This window comes from Notolepis coatsorum, assembly GCF_963971535.1.
Source record: "Notolepis coatsorum genome assembly, chromosome: 8".
Taxonomy (NCBI): Eukaryota; Metazoa; Chordata; class Actinopteri; order Aulopiformes; family Paralepididae; genus Notolepis; species Notolepis coatsorum.
This window is the reverse complement of record NC_140172.1, coordinates 87,179,292-87,203,706: the sequence shown is the minus strand read 5'-3', so window position 1 is coordinate 87,203,706 and position 24,415 is coordinate 87,179,292. Positions and strand designations below refer to the sequence as shown.

General features: G+C 41.9%; 1 protein-coding gene across 1 annotated transcript in view; it reads left to right on the top strand.

The window, feature by feature from the left end:
- Nucleotides 1–13,206: 13,206 nt before the first annotated feature.
- The window catches only part of ltn1 (listerin E3 ubiquitin protein ligase 1), a 206,501-nt gene continuing 195,292 nt past the window's right edge, over nt 13,207–24,415 (top strand). The window contains exons 1-6 of the mRNA XM_084320815.1: nt 13,207–13,340; nt 14,510–14,719; nt 19,363–19,461; nt 20,966–21,196; nt 21,532–21,584; nt 22,424–22,604. Of these exons, the coding sequence (XP_084176941.1) occupies nt 13,299–13,340; nt 14,510–14,719; nt 19,363–19,461; nt 20,966–21,196; nt 21,532–21,584; nt 22,424–22,604 (816 nt within the window). The 5' untranslated portion in view covers nt 13,207–13,298. The remainder of the gene's footprint in view (nt 13,341–14,509; nt 14,720–19,362; nt 19,462–20,965; nt 21,197–21,531; nt 21,585–22,423; nt 22,605–24,415) is intronic.

The window sequence follows — 24,415 nt, the reverse complement described above, 5'->3', positions numbered from 1 at the left end:
ACTTGGCCACTGCACATCTAAAATACTATTAGGACATACTTTTCGATGTTACTCATTGTACACTCAACACCAGTCTATTACTCAACCTAAAACCTCACAGCAGATTGGAGGAGTGGTCAAATTTACTAGTTGGAATTGTAAGGGCTTAAATCAGCCAATCAAACGTAGTAAAGTATACTGGGGCATCTTCAGAATTTGGGGGTTCATATAGCTTTCCTTCAGGAAACTCATTTCAAGCTATCTGATTATACCAGACTACGTAAACGATGGGTTGGACAAGTGTACCACTCATCATTTCAGAGCAGAGCTAGAGGTGTGGCAATTTTAATTCACAAATCAATAAATTTTATTTGCTCAGATGTTCTCTCTGACCCAAATGGTAGATTTGTGCTGGTAACTGGAAAGCTCTGTGGCACCCCAGTGATTATGCTTAATATCTACGGCCCTAACTGGGACAATAGCTAATTTTTTAGATCTGTGTTTTCTTCGATACCTGACCTCTCCACACATTATCTAATATTAGGAGGGGACTTCAATTGTTGGCTTAATCCATCATTGGATCGCTCATCTACCAGAAATGCAGTACTTTCAAGCTCTGCTAAAACCATTCAATCTTTTATGGAAGAGTTTTCACTTTCAGATCCTTGGCGTTTTCACAACCCATCTAGCAGAGCATACTCATTCTTCTCTCATGTTCATCACACCTTCACTCGTATTGATTATTTCTTGATCGACAATCGGCTCATCTCATCAGTACTATCTTGCTCATATGATACTATTGTCATATCGGACCACTCTCCAGTTCTAATGGAACTGCAAATTAGGGGATGTGATAACACCCGACCACCCTGGCGACTGAATACTAGTTTGTTATCGAACAAAGATTTTGTTACTTTTATTTCCAGGCAGATCGATTTTTTTTTTTTTGGATATCAATAAGACGCCTGGGATCTCAGCTTCCTTACTATGGGAGACACTGAAGGCATACTTAAGGGGGGAAATTATTTCTTACTGCACTTATGAGACTATAGGGCCAGAAGGAAGAAATTAGATAATTTAACCAAACAGATCACTCAGATTGACAACGTTTACTCTATCGCTCCATCACCTGATTTATATAAGGAACGCCTATTGTTACAAGCAGAATTCGATACTCTGACTACCACCCATACCGAAAAATTACTATTCAAATCCAGATACAATTACTATGAACACGGAGATAAGGCGAATAAACTATTAGCTCATCAATTAAGACAGGCATCAGCTTCGCATCAAATACCACAAATCCAAACTCCAACAGGTAGAACTACAGATCCCAAAGAAATTAATGAACCATTTAAAAACGTCTACTCATCTCTCTATGCTGCAGAACAACCCACTGACCCATCTGCCTTTAGCAACTTTTTTGACTCTCTTGATATTCCTAAAGTTGACTCTGACTCAGCGGTGAAACTGGATGAGCCTATCACAATAGAGGAGATTGAAGAGGCATGCTCACAACATGCAGGCAGGTAAATGCCCAGGCCCTGATGGTTACCCAATCGAATTCTATAGGAAGTTTTTTGGCAAATTGGCGCCACTTCTTATTGATATGTACAATGAATCCTTCTGCTCTTTTAAATTGCCCCATACACTTACTCAGGCCACAATTTCCTTAATCTTGAAGAAGAACAGAGACCCTCTCCTATGTGGGAGCTACCGTCCTATAAGTTTGCTATCCTTGGATTTAAAGCTTCTTTCCAAACTACTATCTATGCGTTTAGAATCGGTACTACGGTCTATTATTTCCCCAGATCAGACTGGATTCATAAAAAAACTGTACTCTTCTTTTAACACTAGACGGCTTCTTAATATCATGTATAATCCCTCTTCTTCCTCAATATCAGAAGCTGTGATCTCACTAGATGCCGAGAAGGCTTTTGACCGGGTGGAGTGGAGCTACCTATTCTACACCATGGAGAGATTTGGCTTGGGTAAAACATTTATCACCTGGGTGAAACTGCTTTATACCTCCCCTATAGCCTCAGTCAGAACCAACAACACACATTCTGAATATTTCCCTCTCTTTCGCTCTACTCGGCAAGGCTGCAATTTGAGTCCCTTATTATTTAATATCGCAATAGAACCATTGGCCATTGCTCTCAGATCAAATCCTAACATAACTGGTATTCATAGGTTTGGCATCGAACAGAAGACTTCACTTTATGCGGATGACTTGCTTTTATATGTATCGAATCTCTCTGTCTCTATTCCAGCTGCCCTTGACGTTTTCAGTTCATTCGGTAAAATATCAGGATATAAACTAAACTTAGATAAAAGTGAGCTATTCCCTCTGAATGCTGAAGGTCGAAATTACCCCTTACATACTTTGTCCTTTAAAATTTCCCCACTTGGCTTCACATATCTTGGCATTCGTTTCACAGACAAATTTAAGGATTTATTTAAATTTAACTTCTCCCCTTTGTTAAGCAAATTGCATAAAGACTTTGAACGATGGTCGCTATTACCCCTGTCCTTAACGGCACGAGTCAACTCAGTTAAAATGAACTCCCTGCCAAAATTCTCATACTTTTTTCAATGTTTACCCATCTTTCTCACACAAGCATTTTTCCAGAAAATTGACAGTTTGGTGTCGCAGTTCGTCTGGAATAGGAGAGTCCCTAGGCTCGGTAAAGCCCTCCTACAAAGACCAAAACCTCTGGGAGGGATGGCTCTGCCCAATTTTTAATTCTATTATTGGGCAGCCAACTTTAGAGCACTACAACATTGGGCAAGGTTTAAAGACACACCTTCATCCCCTGTATGGTTGCTTTTGGAATCCTCTTCTTCCAGCCCTGCCTCACTGGCTGCTCTTGCTCACACACCTCTACTTTTTCCCACCTCTCCCTACTCTAAAAATATTATTGTCAAATCAACACTCAGGATATGGAATCAGTTCAGACGACATTTTGGTTTACAATCTTTTTCTTTACTAGCTCCAATTACAGCTACCCCCCCCCCCCCCCTCTGTGATGGATAGAGCTTTTCTCTCCTGGTCCCCTCTTGGTATTAGAACGTTCAGTGATTTATATATAGAAAATATTTTTGCATCATTTGAACAACTGTCTGACAAGTTTTCTCTTTCGAGGTCACATTTCTTCAGATACTTGCAAGTCCGCAGTTTTGTACGTAATATCAACCCACAGTTCCCCAAACTCCCAGAAGCCACTCCTATTGACACTTTACTAAAGCCTACACTGGTCACAAAGGGTATTATATCTGTCCTGTATGGCTTGATTTCCTCACTGCGTCCTACCTCATTAGAAAAGATCAGGAGGAGATGGGAGGAGGACCTGGGTGAGGACATCACAGAAGACCTGTGGGAGGATATTCTACACCGGGTCCACTCCTCTTCAATTTGTACCAGGCACGGACTGATCCAATGTAAAATTGTTCACCGTTCACACTTTACTAAAGTCAAGCTAGCCAAGATCTATGGCAACATTGATCCCACCTGTGACAGATGCCACCGTGCCCCTGCTACACATAGTCACATGTTTTGGTCCTGCCCTTCCCTACATAACTTTTGGTCTGAAATATTTGAAACTATCTCAAATAGTATTGAGATCCCAACCAGCCCGACTGCCATAACTGCTTGCTTTGGTGTCTCTATCTCTCCTACTACCCTGTCTCTGCCACGATATAAAGCTGACCTGGTGGCATTTGTTACTCTCCTGGCTAGACGTCTCATTTTACTGCATTGGAAGTCACCCACTCCTCCATCTCACTCTATGTGGCTCAGGGATATTTTGCACTTCCTTAAGATGGAGAAAATAAGGTGTGTCATAAGGGGTTCTACAGCTAGATTTTATAAAACATGGGGTCGTTTCTTTACTTATGTTGGGGAACAAGGTTCAATCGACCCCCCCATAAATAATGCTCACTCCTAGCCTAGCACTGTCCAGTCGATTGACCTATCTACATGTGCAAATGTAACCTGATGTCTACCTTCTCACTTAAATTTTTTTTTAAATGTGTTCCATTCCTCTATTTCTGCTGTACAGTCCTTGTCCTGAGTGTACATATCTGTTTAATTGACTGTATGTCCGAAACAATATCTATATTTATTTTGTGGTGTACTCTCTTTAGTCTATATATTCAACAGACCTATACTTTGACTACTTAAACGTAGCTTTGTGCAATATGTATATTATTTACATTCAACAGACCTATATTCTGTCTATTTATACATAGCTTTGTGCAATAGGTATATTGTTTATCCAACAGACCTATATCTTGACTAATTATATGTAGCTTTGTGCAATATGTATATTGTCTACATTCAACAGACCTATATTTTGACTACTTATATGTAGATATGTGCAATACGTCTGGCTAGGGTGACCAGGTGTCCCCCTTTTGGTGGTACTGTCCCACCATTTGACTGAATGTCCCACATATTGAGAGGATGTCCCTCTTTTCGAAGCAAAAACATTGGTCTAAAAGTTTGAATATTTTAAACAGATGTTAGGTGGTAACAAGCCGGCTGCCAGTGCCAAGATGAATGTGGAGAGATATAATTCTGTATTTAATTTGTATTTATTTTTATTTAACCTTTATGGAAACAGCACGGCACAGGACAAGAAGGCCCTACAGAGAGTGGTGCGCTCAGCCGAGCGTACCACGGGTATTGCACTACCCCCCCTGCAGGTTCTATACAACAAGAGGTGCAAATCCAGAGCCTGTAGGATAATGAAAGACCCTCACCACCCCAATAACAGCCTGTTTCAGCTGCTGAGGTCAGGCAGACGCCTGCGAACCCCAGCTACTAGGACAGGCCATCAGAGCCATGAACAATGAACATTGAGTGCTCAGAACATTGAACTATCCACACACAAGCACACATGAACACACACACGACACGCACACTGTGCACGCTCACACACGAGCAGCCACTTAACACTTTAACATGAGCGGGCACACACTCATGTCGCACACACGCACACTTATGGCCAAAGGAAAGGACACTTTAAATTAGAATAACAGGAACAGTGTATTGCACTACCAAAGCTAACTAGCATGTCCCATATGCTGTGTAAATAACTATGTACAGATACCGAGATGTCACTCCATGTTACCTGTTACCTGTTTACTGCACAATGTTGTTTTTTCATTTTTTGATTCTATTATATGTACCACTGTATTGCACATCGTTGCGGGCAAGACCACCCGCATTTCATTGTATACCTGTATGCCGTGACAATTAAAACTCTTGACTTGACTTGACTTGACTTGATCTATTCAGTGAAGACCAGTTATTCTAATAAATTCTTTTACATTATCTATCTGTCCCACTTTGTCCCACTTTGTCCCACCAAAATCTTACTGTTGTCCTGCTTTTGGACTTTTTGCATCTGGTCACCCTACGTCTGGCATATATGTGTACAATTTGACCTTGTGCTCATCTCATATTGCAACGAAAAAACTTCAATAAACAAAGTTTTGAAAAAAAAATTGTCTTTTGAAATAAGTTTATATTAAAATGTGTTTTTTCAATACTAAAAATGACGTTAACTGGACTGCAAGAACTCCTATTGAAATGTGCTGATCTTACTGATAAAAATGATATTAAGAACAGCATGGTTGTGACCAGAGTCCGGAGGTTTGAAGTAAAGCACCCTTTTAACTTAAATCATTAGTATTAAAAATAATAGGACGGATCACTGGTTAAGAGGAAATATTTAATTAAGTTCGAAATAACTAATCAGAACAAGGGGGAGCTAACTTCAGACACTATGACTCTTGTACGCCATCCAGGGACAAATTAAGTCAAAAATAATATGTGTATGTTTCCCCGGGCAGATCCAGTTTTAATATATATATTTGGAATCAGATAAAACAAATGATAAGTCAATTTGATGGTAAAAACAACTTGGGGAATTAACCGTTAGGGCTGGTAACCGTTGAGTTGTTAAGGCCGCCCCTTATTTCAAAATTGAGCCAAACCAGCTCCTGATTGGGAAGGGCACTTGCTTGATGGCACTTCCGGTGACGTCACTCAGGCCCACGCGACTTTTGTATATGGATGTGCACCGGGGAAACACAAGAGATGAATGAGACTGAGGACAGAAGATTCAACCTCCGAAGACCATAATTCATCGATGAAGGACATTCATATCAAGTCGACATAGAATATTAAGAGACAAAGCCCTCTGCTCGTCTCAGACCGCTTTTTGTACAAAATATCATGTAAACTGTGGACTTTTTGGACAAACGGTGGCTCCCGGCGTACGTAATCACTAGAGTGTGCGTTTTTCAGGGACCACCCATTTACAGAGTGTACAATTGTGTAGAAGTAATTGGTTACGTTGTATGTAGCTAATAAACTTCTTTCCTTGGGAACACTCAAAGTGAACGTGTGGCTTTCAAATCATTCTACTGCACCACACCTTTTTGGGATATCATAGAACAACAATGGTGTGCTAGATCCGTCAGCACTCTCGGGGCTGTAGAAATGCAGGAGCAACCAGGTGTTTACCTCTTCGAGCAAAATTGCGGCGCTTGGGGATGATGAAGTGAGACTGGCTATCGTGTTCCTCTCCGGCGATGGTAGTGCTGGTGATGAGGTTCTGAAGATCCTGGCTGTCTCCAGTGGTGGTGGTAGTGCTGGTGATGAGGTTCTGAAGATCCTGGTTGTCTCCAGTGGTGGTGGCTCTGCTGGTGATGAGGTTCTGAAGATCCTGGTTGTCTCCAGTGGTGGTGGCTCTGCTGGTGATGAGGTTCTGAAGATCCTGGTTGTCTCCAGTGGTGGTGGCTCTGCTGGTGATGAGGTTCTGAAGATCCTGGCTGTCTCCAGTGGTGGTGGTAGTGCTGGTGATGAGGTTCTGAAGATCCTGGTTGTCTCCAGTGGTGGTGGCTCTGCTGGTGATGAGGTTCTGAAGATCCTGGTTGTCTCCAGTGGTGGTGGCTCTGCTGGTGATGAGGTTCTGAAGATCCTGGTTGTCTCCAGTGGTGGTGGCTCTGCTGGTGATGAGGTTCTGAAGATCCTGGCTGTCTCCAGTGGTGGTGGTAGTGCTGGTGATGAGGTTCTGAAGATCCTGGTTGTCTCCAGTGGTGGTGGTAGTGCTGGTGATGAGGTTCTGAAGATCCTGGTTGTCTCCAGTGGTGGTGGTAGTGCTGGTGATGAGGTTCTGAAGATCCTGGTTGTCTCCAGTGGTGGTGGTAGTGCTGGTGATGAGGTTCTGAAGATCCTGGCTGTCTCCAGTGGTGGTGGTAGTGCTGGTGATGAGGTTCTGAAGATCCTGGTTGTCTCCAGTGGTGGTGGTAGTGCTGGTGATGAGGTTCTGAAGATCCTGGCTGTCTCCAGTGGTGGTGGTAGTGCTGGTGATGAGGTTCTGAAGATCCTGGTCGTCTCCAGTGGTGGTGGTAGTGCTGACGATGAGGTTCTGAAGATCCTGGCTGTCTCCAGTGGTGGTGGTAGTGCTGGTGATGAGGTTCTGAAGATCCTGGTTGTCTCCAGTGGTGGTGGCTCTGCTGGTGATGAGGTTCTGAAGATCCTGGCTGTCTCCAGTGGTGGTGGCTCTGCTGGTGATGAGGTTCTGAAGATCCTGGCTGTCTCCAGTGGTGGTGGTAGTGCTGGTGATGAGGTTCTGAAGATCCTGGTTGTCTCCAGTGGTGGTGGCTCTGCTGGTGATGAGGTTCTGAAGATCCTGGTTGTCTCCAGTGGTGGTGGCTCTGCTGGTGATGAGGTTCTGAAGATCCTGGTTGTCTCCAGTGGTGGTGGCTCTGCTGGTGATGAGGTTCTGAAGATCCTGGTTGTCTCCAGTGGTGGTGGCTCTGCTGGTGGATGGTCCTGAAAAGAGACGTTTGGTTGTGGTGGAGCGGAATCCATCTCACCATAGTTCAATGAGTCGAGAATAATCTTCTTATACAGAGTCCAGGTGCTAGGAGCATGTGCACGCCCTTAGAGGCAACATGGCACTGCACTGCGAGACGTAGACGTTCGGTGAGGATTCTAAGCAAATGACACGGCACCCACGTTGGTTAAAACCTCTTAACCTGCACATGTGGGCCCTTTTTAGGACGATTTGACCACCGGCACTTTGGTGACCACTAGTGGCTCGGGTGTGCATATTTTGTAATACAATATATATAGAGAATTAAAGCCCCATTTGTTGCCTGTCGATAGCCCTTTCAGGTGACAGAATCTGTTCAGCGGTTCTCGAGTTACATGCCGATATTTGAGGCTTGTGCAAAGTACACAGTATTGCGCAAAATACCACTCCCAACTCTTGGGGCTCTAGTTCCATCAATCATTTGGCGATCTCGAAAATGATTGAAGAGGGATGTAGCCAATGAGTGTGGCTTTCCAATGATACCCCAACTGGGGATGTACGAATCAGGGATCTAGGTGAAAAACTCATGAGCGAAAACAGGAAGAGAAAAACTGCAGAATGAATTGAAGTCTATGGGAAAACTGAGCTTTTCTTTTGTACACAGTTTACCAAAATCACTCCTAATCACTAATTTATGAACGGAACTTTTTGACATGTACTACATAATACGTCAGGCTATGGATCTCGGAGTTTTTTAAGCCATACGAATTTCTGGGGAAATACTACTTCTGGACTACTAACTACTACAGAAAAACTTGAGTAACAAGTTTTTCTACAACTCAAGTTCAGACCTATGTTACTCTATTTCATTAGCACTAAAAGTGATCTTTCTTTATTGTATCATGAACTTCAGAATGTCATCTTTCAAAAGAGACCAGGCTTATGCATGTGCTATAAGTATAAAGTATACATGTGATGGCTTAATTTGAACAAGACCCTAAAGTCACATTTGCAAACAAAAGCGATTGAGTTCTGACCTGGTCTGGATTCAGGAAGATCTTTATCAGAGTGGAGGGTCTTTGTCAGAGTGGACGGTCTTTGTCAAAACAGAGGAGCCTCATTAATTCATGAAGCCGTCCTCCTGTTACTCTCGCTCTCTGACATCACTAGTCTGTGTCAGTGTGGGGGGGGGGGGGCTGATTCCCTCTGGAGGAACACGCTGAGAGAAACCCTCTCATCATTTATCCACACTGTATATTTACATCTCAACATCCTTCTTGTGCCTGCAGCCATGGTGCCACACTGTGCAGGTTGGTACCCTGGGACCCACAGCGACATAGACGCATACAAAGATGTGCAAACACACATGAAAATGCTGAGTCAGCTTCCAGTGCAACGCTTCCCCCCTGAGGTTCAGACCCAGGTTTCTCTTGACACTCACCCAACAACTAATGCATGGCAATATTCACAATGAGCACAAATATTATTCCCCAATACATTCTACAGAATGTAAACAATTGAAATTACAATGTGGGAGCTCACCTGCTCAGAATACATATACAGTGGTGTAGTGGTTAACACTGTCGCCTCACAACTAGAAGGTTGTGGGTTCGATTCCCGCTTGGGGACCAGGTTGCCGTGTTGCCAGTTCCCCGGGTGGGGTATCTCCCGGGCCTTTCTGTGTGGAGTTTGCATGTTCTCCCCCTGTGCTCGCAAGGGTTTCCCCTCCCGATAAGATAAACCCAATGGAAAAATGGTTCCCCATCGCCGCACGATTTCGGTTCAAGGTCCTCGACCTGGCATATCGCACAGCGAAGGGAACGGCTCCCTACTACCTCCGGTCAATGGTCTCTAACTACACATCCTCAAGACCCCTACGCTTTACACCTATACTCTGTCAGGATCTAGGGGTAACAGTACTGTATATTTGAATACCGCTTATGTCACAAATGTATCAGTACCAAATACCTATATGTCCCTATGCCATAAATGTCATGTATGTTGTGTATGTCATAAATGTCTATATGAATTGAAAATGGGGGACCCTGATGGAAACAAGACAAACGTCTTTCTCAGGTCTGCATCCCCTTAACAATTGTATGTATTGAGCCGTACTGTATTGTACCCATTCTGCAATCTGTTAAATAAAGTTTTCATTCATTCATTCATTCATTCATTACATCCTCTGGCCGCCTCAGACCCACTCCTATCCGAGCTCCAGGAGGGTCATTAAAGAGAAGCCTTCTATTCTCGGTCCTCGCTCTACAATGGTGGAACGAACTTCCCACCACAGTCAGGACAGCCGAAACCTGATCACACTTTCGCCGTCGACTAAAAACACACTTCTTCAATCAATATCTGAAATTAATTTAAAAAAAATAACCTTCTTACTGTCTTATACTATCATACCCTCTTCCTAATATACTAATATGTGACGCGGCACGGTCTAGGCCTCCATGTCTCGGCAGAGAATTTTTTTCAGAAATGAAGCAGGCTATTCTCTGTCCTCGATCCATGATGGTGGAATGAACTTCCCACCACAGTCATGACGGCTGAAACCCGCCTCATAAAAACACTCATTATCTGAAGAAAAAAAAAATTACTAAATCAATGATTACTACCTAGTACTATCCAAGTACTACTGTATGCACTCAAGATTGTAGCACTCAAGTTCAACACTGTTGAAGCTGCCAGAGTTGTACCCTTCCAGGTGACTTGTTGTACAGAACTTTTAAGTCACTTTGGATAAAATAATCCGCTAAAGGACTAAATGTAAATGTAAATTCAAACATTGATCAGGGTACAAGGTCACATTGAAGTGCTTGATTTTTAACACAAAAAAGTCAAGGCCTGGAATTCCTTGAAAATAGCTAATCTTTTTTAACACAGTGCTTAAAAAGTCCTTGAAATTCAAATCAATCATTTACATTGAATGTTTTTTCTGTTTTAATAAAAAAGAGTCGCTGTCTCGCACGCTCCAACTGCTTTTCCTCATTTCTTGGCCAAGAGGATGCTTAAAAAAACAGCATTTAAAAGTGAATTGTATCCTTCGAGTGTCATTATTGAAATGAAAATGTATTGAGCCGTACTGTATTGTACCCATTCTGCAATCTGTTAAATAAAGTTTTCATTCATTCATTCATTCATTCATTACATCCTCTGGCCGCCTCAGACCCACTCCTATCCGAGCTCCAGGAGGGTCATTAAAGAGAAGACATTATTTATTCAGACGCAGTAGAAAGAACTACAGTTGTGTCGGAGGGAAGTGGTTAATTACTCAGGTCTCAAGTGTCGGAGACGAGACGGAGACGTGCAGAAATGACAGCTACAAATCCCTACTTTGTTGGCGGTGTGAAAATATGCAGAGAAACATTAATACCTTTGAAAACGTTTGTGTTCAATTGTATCTGAATCTCTCCGTTGCATTAAGGCCAGGCTGGCAGTGTGCATAGAATAAAAAGTGCGCTCCGCAAGCCAAGACTGAGCATAACGGAGTCTCTTTTTTTGTGTTTGGAAAGACCAGATGAGGTCAGAGGAGTTTGATAGTATTTACTGAGGATGACCAAATAATTTTGATATTTAAACTTAAAAAAGAATATACATAATATAATATAATAAATGTATACATGATCATGCAAATGGTATGATTAATCTAAACAGAGTATAACTCTACACTGAATGAGGCTTGTGAACTATAGCACACTGGTACAGTAGGGGGATTTAAACATTCACTTTAAATACTAAAAACACTTTAAACACCATATTTTCTTTTAAATTTGCACTACCTCTTTTACCAAATGTTTGCATTTTATAAAAAATGTTGGTGTATATTGTATATTTTTTTATAGTGTTTGGTCTCTTACGTTTTTACTCTTATGGTATGATTTATCTGAGCTATTGTTAATACATATTTTCTACATTATTATAAATTATAATAACATTTTTACTATTTTCCTTTATCCTCTAGTTGGTTATAAGATCTCACAAGTTTCAAGTTTGCTTTTATTTGTATTTATTTATTTATTTATTTATTTATTTATTTATTTATTTATTTATTTATTTATTTATTTATTTATTTATTTATTTATTTATTTATTTATTTATTTATTTATTTATTTATTTATTTATTTGTTTATTTATTTATTTATTTATTTATTTATTTATTTATTTATTTATTTATTTATTTATTTATTTATTTATTTATTTATTTATTTATTTATTTATTTATTTATTTATTTATTTATTTATTTATTTATTTATTTATTTATTTATTTATTTATTTGTATAACGTACATGTACATTACAGTGCTTGGTTCTGTATGAGCCCCTTAGATACATCTTAAATATACTAATTAAAATGGTTGGACCTGCGAGTTGTAGGTCACTAGGTCTGCATTTTAAATGTAAGAGTAAAAAGTATGTTTTTTTTCTCTGAAATGTAATTGAGTAAAAGTACAAGTATACAAACCTAATAATACTCGAGTAAAGTACAAATCCCCCAAACCAGTACCTAAGTATTGTAACGAAGTACAATTACTACACGCCTGGTTAAATGACACCAGAGGGAGCTCCACAAATCATGTAAAACCCAGATTCGGCTCAAACAAGGGACTAAACACGTTTCACAATTATGCCACAACAATGTGGAACGCCCTACCCAAAGCTGTAAAGGAATGTGAATCACTACCCACCTTCAAAAACACTCTCAAAGAACACCTACGGGAGACTGCAATTCAAAACTGGCCCCTACAAATGTCCTAACCCAGTTGTACAATAAAGACCAAGCATGGCTTTGTCAGTATTCCAATGTACAGCCCCACCCAACCTACCCAACCTCCTCCAATGTACAGTTTCTATGTCAAATGTATGTCAGTATTCCAATGTACAGTGTCCCCCCCCCCCACCTCCAATGTACAGCCCCACCCCACCTACCCAACCTCCCCCAATGCACAGTTTCTATGTCAAATGTATATACACTCTTTTTCTGGATTTTTTTAGTATCACAAACAGTACTGTATTTGAAAATCTGGTATGTCATAAATGTATAGATGTAGCAGTACTGTCTATCTGTATGTCGTGTGTGTCATATGATGAATTGAAAATGGGGGACCCTGATGGAAACAAGACGAAAGTCTTTCTCAGGTCTGCATCCTCTTAACAATTGTATGTATTGAGCTGTACTGTACTGTACCCATTCTGCAATCTGTTAATAAACTTTTCAATCAATCAATCAATCAATGACTAAATGTTAAATGTATACTCTTTTGTAATTTTTGGGAAAGTACTAACTATCTCCAACAGATGGGAGTAATGCAATACCAAGGATGCAAGCTGCCATTAACCCCAAAGAAGAAGACGTTCACCGGACATGACGTGTACCCAGAAACGAACACACACACAGGCCTGTCAGCAGCAGCAACAACCACGTTACGTTTAAAGATTCGTTTAGATGATTAGTTTACAATAAGCAGCTCTTGTCTCAACATGGGAGGAAAGAATAAACAGAGAACTAAAGGGAATGTCCGGGTAAGTCTGATACAGTCATTAGTTAACGTTACTAACTGTAGTTGTCAACATAACGCGTTAGCTTAGTTAAAGTCTGGCTACTGAGTAACGTTAAATATATGCTAAACTGATGTAACTTATGTACAGTAATATGTGCAGTGAATGATACAGGTATAAATACACGATGGTAGTGAGCCATACTGGTCAGTGGTATAACTAGTAAGAGTAGGTATGGGATATATACAAATATAGATATAATATATAGGCGCTACAGGTATGTGAACAGGGATATATCCAAGGCAGTTGTAGATAAGTCCGGTGTTCTACACCGGCTCCTGGGGGTGTTACGTTACGCCAGACATGTGTAAACAATGCAAGATGACTTTCCTCTGCCAACCGGACGTGGCGCCTCCCAACTCCGTCCGGGTGCAACCACAACATAGCAGACTCTTATTCCTGATCAGAACAGGGGGGGGTCATCAAAAAGAAGCAGGCTATTCTCTGTCCTCGATCCATGATGGTGGAATGAACTTCCCACCACAGTCATGACTGCTGAAACCCGCCTCATAAAAACACTCATTATCTGAAAAAAAAAAAAAATTACTAAATCAATGATTACTACCTAGTACTATCCAAGTACTACTGTATGCACTCAAGATTGTAGCACTCAAGTTCAACACTGTTGAAGCTGCCAGAGTTGTACCCTTCCAGGTGACTTGTTGTACAGAACTTTTAAGTCACTTTGGATAAAATAATCCGCTAAAGGACTAAATGTAAATGTAAATTCAAACATTGATCAGGGTACAAGGTCACATTGAAGTGCTTGATTTTTAACACAAAAAAGTCAAGGCCTGGAATTCCTTGAAAATAGCTAATCTTTTTTAACACAGTGCTTAAAAAGTCCTTGAAATTCAAATCAATCATTTACATTGAATGTTTTTTCTGTTTTAATAAAAAAGAGTCGCTGTCTCGCACGCTCCAACTGCTTTTCCTCATTTCTTGGCCAAGAGGATGCTTAAAAAAACAGCATTTAAAAGTGAATTGTATCCTTCGAGTGTCATTATTGAAATGAAAATCCGTGCTTGGAAAAGTACTTAAAAGTCCTTGAATTTCATTTAGCAATGTCTGTGGGAACCCTGATTGATACCATGTGATCAGCGACTGATCAGAAACATCACTCTGTCCCTCAGCCATCCAGCAGCGGGCGAGCAGCAGAGCTCTTGTCCCGGGAGAGCGGTGTTGTCCCAGGCTTCGTGGGCTTCGCCTCCTCAGCCAGCAGCACAGACCTGGGCTATGTCCCTGCTGTCCACGGTGCCGAGGACATAGACAACCTGGTGGACGCAGACTTCCGTCTGGTGCTCAGGAAGCTGTCCAAGAGGGACACGGTCACCAGGCTGAAGGTGAGGTGGGCTGTAGTACTCTCTCGTCAGTGGGGGCCAGGGCTTTACATTAACTTTTGGGCTCACCAGCCACTGTGGCTAGTGGTGGTTTTCCAAAGTCACCAGCGACTCAGCATTTTCACCAACCAAAAAAAAAAACACACGCACACACACTCCCCAAATATCCAGTTTATTTTTATAGTGTAAAGTTTGGCTAGAGAGAGAGAGGGACAACGATGTAAATAAGTCATTGGCTTTTTCGTTCCTATCCTTGACAAAAGCAAATATGATGTAATGATCTGTATATGTTTTGTTGTCTAAATAAATACCTACCTACCTAGAGAGAGACTCATTACGTGCGACACAAGTAAGTGCATACTGCGTTCCGAGAGAGAGAAAGAGAGAGAGAGAGAGAGAGAGAGAGAGAGAGACTCATTACGTGCGACGCAAGTAAGTGCGCACTGCGTTCCGAGAGAGAGAAGGAAGTACACAGGCAGAGATGTAAACAAGGAAGTACATGAGCAGAGATGTAAACAAGGAAGTACACAAGCAGAGAGATATGTAAACTAGGAATTACACAAGCAGAGATGTAAACAAGGAATTACACGAGCAGAGACTTTCAAGTTTCTTTAATAGTTGTCATACAGAAGTACAGAATACTTTTATACAAAATGCTTCTTACTGTTACGCTCCAGAGACTGTGCTAGACAAGATAAGTATGAAATAAAATAGTATAGCATGTAAATTAGAAGTAAAAAAAAAAAAAAAAAAAAAAAGTCAGTGTTCAGTATAGACATATGTACAATGTTCGATGCAGAATAGAAGTAACTGAGTTACCATATAATATACAATATACTATGCAGTGTACTAATATACAATACTTTATAGTTCAAAGCAGAAATGGGATGAGGTACAATTTAGGTACAATTTACAGTAAGGTGTACGAGTTGTAGTGCAAATCCTTTATCAATAAATATAAAGTGTGTTTAGGTGATCTAAAGTGTGGAGAGTGGGTGCTGCAGTGTGTTGTTTGTTTAAAGTGAGTGTGTGGATGTGTGTGCTGTGTGCATTTGATGGTTGTTGTATAGTGTTTATTGTTCGTTGAGCAGCCTGATGGCCTGGGGATAGAAGCTTCTTCTGAGTCTTTCTGTGCTCGCCTTGAGACTCCGGTATCGCTTGCCTGACCGCAGCAGTTCAAAGAGGCAGTTGTTCGGGTGGCTGGAGTCCTTGATGATTCTCTTAGCCTTACCCCTGTACCGCTTGTTGTAAATGTTCTGGAGGGTGGGGAGCCCCCCTCCAATTGTGCGTTCGGCTGAACGTGTCACTCTTTGTAGTCTGCTTCGGTCTTGTGCAGTGCTATTCCCAAACCAGGAGGTGATGTTGCCAGTCAGGATGCTCTCTATTGTACATGAGTAGAAGTTCTTAAGGATCTTCTGACTGACTTGGAACTTCCTTAGGCGCCTGAGGAAGTAGAGGCGTTGTCGTGCCTTCTTCACAACACTGTCAATGTGTGTGGTCCATGTCAAGTTCTCGGATATGTGGGCTCCGAGGTACTTAAAGCTGTTCACTCTCTCAACCGGTGCCCCGTCGATGCTGAGGGGGCTGTAGTCCTTGACCCCCGACCTCCTAAAGTCCACAATCATCTCTTTTGTTTTGCTGACGTTCAGGGAGAGGCTGTTCTCCTGGCACCATCCCGCCAGGACCTTGACCTCTTCCAGGTAGGCCCTTTCGTCGTTTGCAGAGATCAGGCCCACCACTACTGTGTCATCAGCAAATTTGATGATTGTGTTGATACTCCGCTGAGCCACACAGTCGTGTGTGTACAGGGAGTAGAGGAGGGGACTCAGAACACAGCCCTGGGGGGCCCCTATGTTGAGGGTGATGGATGAGGAGGTGCAGTTGCCTGCTCTCACCACCTGGGGTCTGCCCGTCAGGAAGTCCAAGACCCACTGGCAGAGGTCATAGTTCAAGCCCAGGTCCCTGAGCTTGGCTATGAGTTTGGAGGGGACTATGGTATTGAATGCCGAGCTGTAGTCGATGAATAGCATTCTCACATAGTTCCCCTTCCTCTTGTCCAGGTGTGATGCTGCTGTGTGCAGCACATGGGCTATGGCGTCCTCCGTGGACCTGTTGGGGTGGTATGCAAATTGCAGGGGGTCCAGGTTGATGGGGAGGGAGGAGCAGATGTAGCCCTTTACTAGCTTCTCAAAGCACTTCATGGCTATGGAGGTGAGAGCTACAGGGCGGTAGTCGTTGAGGCAAGCAGGCTTGGATTTTTTAGGTACAGGGTCAGGGATGATAGTGGACTTCTTCAGGCAGGTGGGGATGACAGCCTGTTCTAAGGACAGGTTAAATATGTCAGTGAATACCGGGGCCAGTTGGTCGGCACAGACTTTTAGGACGCGGCCGGGGATGCCGTCCGGTCCTGCTGCCTTCCTGATATTCACTTTTTTAAAGGTCCGCCTCACCTCATGCTCTGTTACCCTGAACACTGAGTCTCCATCAGCAGACCCCCCCCCCCCATTGCCGTGGCTTGTAGGCTGGTGTTGTTATTACCAGCCTCAAACCTCGCATAGAAGGTATTGAGATAATTTGCTAAGGAGATGTCACTGTTCAGTTTGAGGGAGGTGCCTTTGTAGTCTGTCATCGTTTTGAGGCCCTGCCACATAGCTCTGGAGTCAGCCTGTTCAAACTGAAGTTCAATTTTACCCCTGTAGCGCCGTTTTGCCTCTATTACTGTCCTCCTTACGTTGTATCGCGCCATCTTGTGGTCATTCATGTTGCCTGCCACCAGGCCGGCGTTGTATGCTTTGGTGCACGCTTTCAGAGCTTCACGGACGGATTTGTCTACCCAGGGCTTTTGATTTGGGTAAACTTTAATTATGGTAGTGGGGATTGTTTCTTCCACCAAAGTACGAACAAAGTCCAGCACTGTCTCCGTGTAGTCATTGATGTTATCGGTGTCACGGAACACGCTCCAGTCTGTGCACTCAAGCGCAGCTTGGATCGTCTCCTCTGACGCCACATCCTGACTTTTCTGCACCTCTCGCGAGACTACCGGAGTGCTCTTGATCCTTTGTTTATATTTTGGTGACATGTTGGAGTGACCATGTTGTTAGTGTGAACGTGAGATACTGTTGGTTTGGTTTCTTTTGGGGGTGCATGATATTGATTGTTTGACCCCGATATCGATAACTTTCTGCTCCGCAAGGCCGATACCGATAACCGATAATATATATATTTATTGTATTATTATTATTTAAAAAATTTGTATTCCTGTAGTTTTGACCTAACCAGATTTATCATGACATGAGCGTTACTACTATGAACAAAACAAAGCCAAGACAACAGTTTTGACTCTTCAAATAAAGTGACCATATTTATTTTTCCAAATAAATATAATTTGAATCACAAAATTCACAATACGTCAATAACTTGTAAACATAACACTGCAAAATGTAAACATTTGCCAATTGCCATAGTGAGCTTCATCACTCAGTGATGTTTAAATAAAATAAAGGCCTCTAGAACTGTTGCAAATCTTTGCATAAGCCTGGGATTCAAATTCAATACTGGCAGGTAAAATCGGACAGTCATATATGTCTCTATGTAAACAAAGTATACAAACTGAAAAGGTGCATTCCTCATGGGCTTGGAATTATGTACCTGGGCTCTAAATGACGAAGTAGCCGACAGAATCTGTTGTCTTCAACGAGGGAAAAGGGCTGGTCGTCAAGTGCCATCATTTCTGTGATCAAGTTAGAGATCGCTTGAGCCCTTGGGTCATTTCTGTCAAACGTCTTTAATTTTGCAAATGCCTCGTCAATAGGTACAAGCCCTGCCGGTTCCTTTGCAGCTGGCTTTGGATTTGCAGCAGCTTTAGCTGCTCGTACGTCGTCGTAGGCTTTTAACACACCATCGTAGCGGTGGTGATGTTGCGGGTGACTTATTATGTTGGATGTCATCTGTTATCGCTTGTTGCCCCTTTCCCTCCTCGTGGAACTTCTGCATTTGTTACAAATAGCAAGCGAACTGTTTTCCTCTGAAACTTTGAAAAAGTCCCACACTACTGACGCCATGTTTGTTTACTATCCGCGCTGCTTCTGAAAGTTACGTGACCACGTCACAGCCAGGCATGAGAAAGGGAGCGCTGGATTTGTGAAAAACTCCCTCTTCCTAAACCACACGCTATCAGTCGTACCACAGTACTGGCAAAACGGGAGGAGCCTATAGTAAAAACAAACGCCCTTCATCCCAATCCACCCACCCCGCATTCTTTTTAACCAAAAAATATATTATATATTATCGGAGCTATCAATAATTTGATCGGGTTTATCGGGATGACCGATGACGTCATAATTGCTGATATCGGCCGGATAATTATCGACCTGATAATTATCGTGCATCCCTAGTTTCTTTATATAATTCCATGGTTTATTACCATAAAAAAATCACATTTCTGTCACAGATTGGTAACCTCACACATAAACCGATGGTTTACAAATTGCTTGGTGCTTTCGATCTCTCGACCTAAAGATCTCTCCATTGAGTTATTCATGACTGGATATGGCTACTAGGGGCTTCATGTAGGAGGATCTACCGGCCTTGGTGGAGAACAGCACTTGTACTGGTGTCATTCTAGATCATCATCTTGTTCTTCACAGGCCATCCAGGAGTTTGGAGCGATGTGTCAGGAGCGCGATGCAGAGACGGTGAAGGGGGTCCTTCCGTATTGGCCCAGAATATACTGCAAGATATCACTGGTGAGTCTGTCCTCTGGAACAGTGATGTAGGACTGGCTACACCAGCTCTGGAGCACAACCGTAGCGTGGCTTCTACAACCATAGCCAGCGTGGCTTATGAACATAAAACTATTCATAACTCATCACCAGTACAACTATAACCAGCGTAGCTTATGAACATAAAACTATTCATAACTCATCACTAGTACAACTGTAACAAGCGTGGTTTATGAACATAAAACTATTCATAACTCATCACTAGTAAAACCGTAACCAGCGTGGTTTATGAACATAGAATGGTTCATAACTCATCACTAGTGCAACCATAATCAGCTTGGCTTGTAAACATAAAACCATTCATAACTCAGGTGAATGTGTAGATTGTGTAGGTCACAAACATAAAAAAGGCCAGTGTACAAACACATTGAAAGAGCTCTTTTGTACGCTAGGGGTAGAATAGAGCTAAACAGTCTCAACGAAAAGATGCTGGATTAAAGACTGTTGGATTAAAAACTGCTGGACTAAAAGATGCTGGATTAAAAGGTGTTGGTTTAAAAGATGTTGGATTAAAGAATTCTGGATTAAAAGATGTTGGTTTAAAGAATGCTGGATTAAAATATGTTGGTTTAAAATATGTTGGATTAAAGAATGCAGGATAAAAAATAATGCTGGATTAAAATATGATGGATTAAAAACTGTTGGATTAAAAATGCTGGATTTAAAATAGCTGGATTAAAATAAGCAGGAATAAAAATTGCTGAATTATAATATGTTGGATTAAAAGAACATGTTTGCCTAAACTGTTCATTTTTATGATGTGAAAACCATGCATTTGTGACATACACGGTCTTAAAGTAACACGGCAACAAGGGGAAATGTGCCTACCGTCTTCTCCAGAGTAAGACAAGAAGATAGATACCAATTTCCTCTCGTTCAGCAGAAAGCTATCCGGCTGCAAGCTACCGGTAGCCTAGTTTAGCACAAATGAATGGAAGTGGATACAGACCAGCTGCATATAGTAGTGTAGGGCTCTCTGGCTTCATGATATGTACAGTAGTTTAGAGCTCTTTGTCTTTGGTCTGAATTATGTACAGTAGGGCTGCTCGATTAATCAATACTGTAATTTCAATATCAATCAAAATAATAGTGATTATAATTTGTCATAATCGAGCTGCCATGTACAGTAGTTTAGAGCTCTTTGTCTCTGGTGTGATGATATGTATTGTAGTTTAGGGCTCTATGTCTCTGGTCTTATTATATGTACTGTAGTTTATAGCTCTATGTCTCTGGCCTGATGATATGTACTATAGTTTAGGGCTCTATGTCTCTGGTTTTATTATATGTATAGTAGTCTATAGCTCTATCTCTCTGGTCTTATTATTATATGTACTGTAGTGTAGGGCTCTATATCTCTGGTCTGATGATATGTATAGAGCTGGTTTATTTTACTCCGTAGCAAGGAAACTTTCCCCCAAATATTAGAAATCCCCTTTAAGCAACAATACTGTGTGTATATGTTGTTCAGGATCATGACCGGCGTGTCAGGGAATGCACTCAGCAAGCGTTTCAACAGCTTGTGTTGAAAGTGCGTCGCAGCCTGGCGCCTTTTCTGAAGAGCCTGATGGGTCACTGGCTACTGGCTCAGTGTGACACCTACACACCCGCTGCCTCCACCGCAGTAGAGGTCTTCAACACCGCCTTCCCCGGCACCAAGCAAGCCGAGGCCCTCAACTACTGCAAGGAAGAGATCCTCAATGTGAGTAACGTGGTTATAATCTCATAAATATCAACAGCAAGTAGCCTGAAGGCCCTCAGCTACTACAAACATACAAACTACAAACATACAAATTCACTTGGTTTGAGTCATTGAGTTATTGAGTTGGAATGTGTGATTTGTATTATGTAGTCACACATTCCAGGAAGTAATACATACGGCTCAGTTAAATGATGAAAATGAAAAAAGGCCTTATATATATTGTCGTTCTGAGATATGTGTGAGATTATGAGCATAATAAATTACCTTTTATTGTTTCTATTAAAATGGACGTGTGCTCAGTGTGACAGCTTTGTCTTCTCATCGTTCTGCTCCAGGTGCTTCAAGATATTCTGTTGAAGGAGACTGCAGACACACTGAGTGACCCACAGTAAGTTAAAACTACAGACAAGCTGAGTGACCCACAGTAAGTTAAAACTACAGACACACTGAGTGACCCACAGTAAGTTAAAACTACAGACAAGCTGAGTGACCCACAGTAAGTTAAAACTACAGACAAGCTGAGTGACCCACAGTAAGTTAAAACTACAGACACGCTGAGTGACCCACAGTAAGTTAAAACTACAGACACGCTGAGTGATCCACAGTAAGTTAAAACTACTGACACGCTGAGTGACCCACAGTAAGTTAAAACTACAGACACGCTGAGTGATCCACAGTAAGTTAAAACTACAGACACGCTGAGTGCCCCTCAGTAAGTTAAAACTACAGACACGCTGAGTGACCCACAGTAAGTTAAAACTACAGACAAGTTGAGTGACCCTTAGTAAGTTAACCACTTAAGCACCGGGCAGAAATGGGGCTATTTTTTATTTATTTGACGATTGCATACCCAAAGTAATTTGCGATTTATTATACTTTATACTATAGCACATGCATGAGTCTGGTCTCTTTTGAAAGGTAACTGTCACAAACCGGCTGCACCTTAACCTATTGGTAAACAAATGTATTGCTGAAAATATACAATATGACAGCTGTTTTGACAGGATTAGGGTCTTTACTCTTGGCTACATTTACATTGTAATGTAAAAATGATGTACATTTGAGAGAAAAAAAAACACAACATTAATTCATACAGTCTGTAGAGATGGATTTATGGCGTGATGTCATTTGCGGTCTGCCGACGGACCGCTCAGGCTAAAGAGGTTAAAGTCATTTCTCTCTGTTTATCTAATCCTAGTGTCTGACTGGACGTGTTCTTTCCTCTAGGAGTGTGCCAGAGGAAGAGAGAGAGGCCAAGTTTCTGCGCATGCTGACCAGCGCTCTGCTGGGGGTGAAGAGACTGCTGTTTCTGCTGTCCAGGACAGACCTGCAGGCCCTGGAGGACAGACTGGTCCACCTGGTCAGCCAAGGGAAGTTCTGGAAGTACAGCAAACACAAGGCCCCTCAGGTATCTAGACGATGGAGAGAGTGTTCCTGTTCTTATTGCAAACACAAGGCCCCTCAGATATCTAGAGCAGGGGTTCCCAAAGTTTTCAGGCCGCAACCCCCGAAATAACGGTGTCAGAGAGCCGCGGCCTGCGACCCCCACTATTATAGGAGGTAATAAAAAAAAATATATATATATTTTTATAAATGGAAATGTATGGTTGAAACATGCAAACGTTCAAACGCACACACTAATAAGCATTGGAGGCTTTTAACCAGGGCCGGACTGGGGAAATCATTCAGGCCAGGAAATATAGTGCGAAATATAGCCCCAGTCAGGCCACTTTTTAAACGGGGGGTCTGGGGGTCCCCCCACCAGGAAATTCTTTGTTACAAAGACTTCATTTCCTGCATTCTGGTGCAGGATTTTTTTTATTTGTACACTTTAAATGCCAGTGTTTGTGATGGCATCACAAATTATTGTTAAAAAACAGGCTAGCATATATGATTAGCAACAATGGATTTTCAGTTTTTTTGTAATGTCAGATTGAAAATAATACAATCTTTTATTCAACTTCAGCCCTGATCATAACACCACATATTCATTTTATAGTTTTATTTTTATTTATTTTGTATCCACTTTTTCTCCCCATTTTTCAATTTTTCTCTCATCCCAATTTCGTATCATCCAATTCTTCCCTCCCCTGTCTTGAACGTTGCTAGACTATGCCTCCCACTGGTCAGCTGTGAGGACAGAAGCCTTGCATCACGTGTCCCCTCCGGTACACGAGGAGGCAGCCTGTCGCATCTTTTCACCGCAGTAGCTCGAATATTTTTTATTTTTTTTGTAAATCTTTTTTTATTTTATTTTTATTTTTTATCATCTGGCGACCCCCCCGCGGTGGCTCGCGACCCCCCTAGGGAGAGAGTGTTCCTGTTCTTATTGCAAACACAAGGCCCCTCAGGTGTCTAGAAGCAGGGGTTCCCAACCTTTTTTCCCCCAGGGACCCCCAAACATCTCTGATGGAATTCCTGGACCCCCCTCCTAATAAAATACCATAAAATACTTTATTTTTTTCATTTTAATAGTTTTTTTTGTCATTTTAATAACAAACTGCTTATACACAGGCATATGCATCATAATTAGACCCACTATGCTTCTTTGACTTGTGCCTTCAATCAACAAATCTCATCTTGCACCATATGTATTTCAAAATGTTGGCCAATATTCAAATCCTGTATTCATCCTCTCAAATCAGGCCCTAATGGTGAACGGTTTGCATTTATGTTGAATGAAGTAAGAATCCACTGCAGTAAAAATATCCTCACCTCGAGTGGTGGTAGTAAGGTTGACTGACATGAGAATGTCCTGCTTCAGATCCTCATTTTCGATATACTGCACATAAACGATGAGCACAGCCTCGTCTGCGACAGTTGTAGTTTCATCAAGTTGTATGGCAAATGGACCCTTTCTAAGCTTTTCTGACAGCTGCTGCTCGCAATCACTTGACATCTTATCAATTCGGTCTTTCACTACATTGTTCAAGAGTGGTACTGATTTTAGTTTATCCGCCACCTGTGGGCCGCACAGTTTCTAAACCATTTTGATGCAGGCTGGTTTGATGAGCTGCTCGCCAATATTGTGCGTTTTTTTTGCTTTTGCAATTAAAAGCGAACACTCAAAGGAGGCTTCGGTAGCCTTCTGTAAATCACTGCCACCCCTGCTCCACGCTACTCTAACATCAACGGGCTTGTTCGCCTTGAGAGACTGTTCTTTCCTCCGAAAAAAGTCCGGATCCTTCCCAACGGTTTCTGGGTGCTTAGACGCCTGAT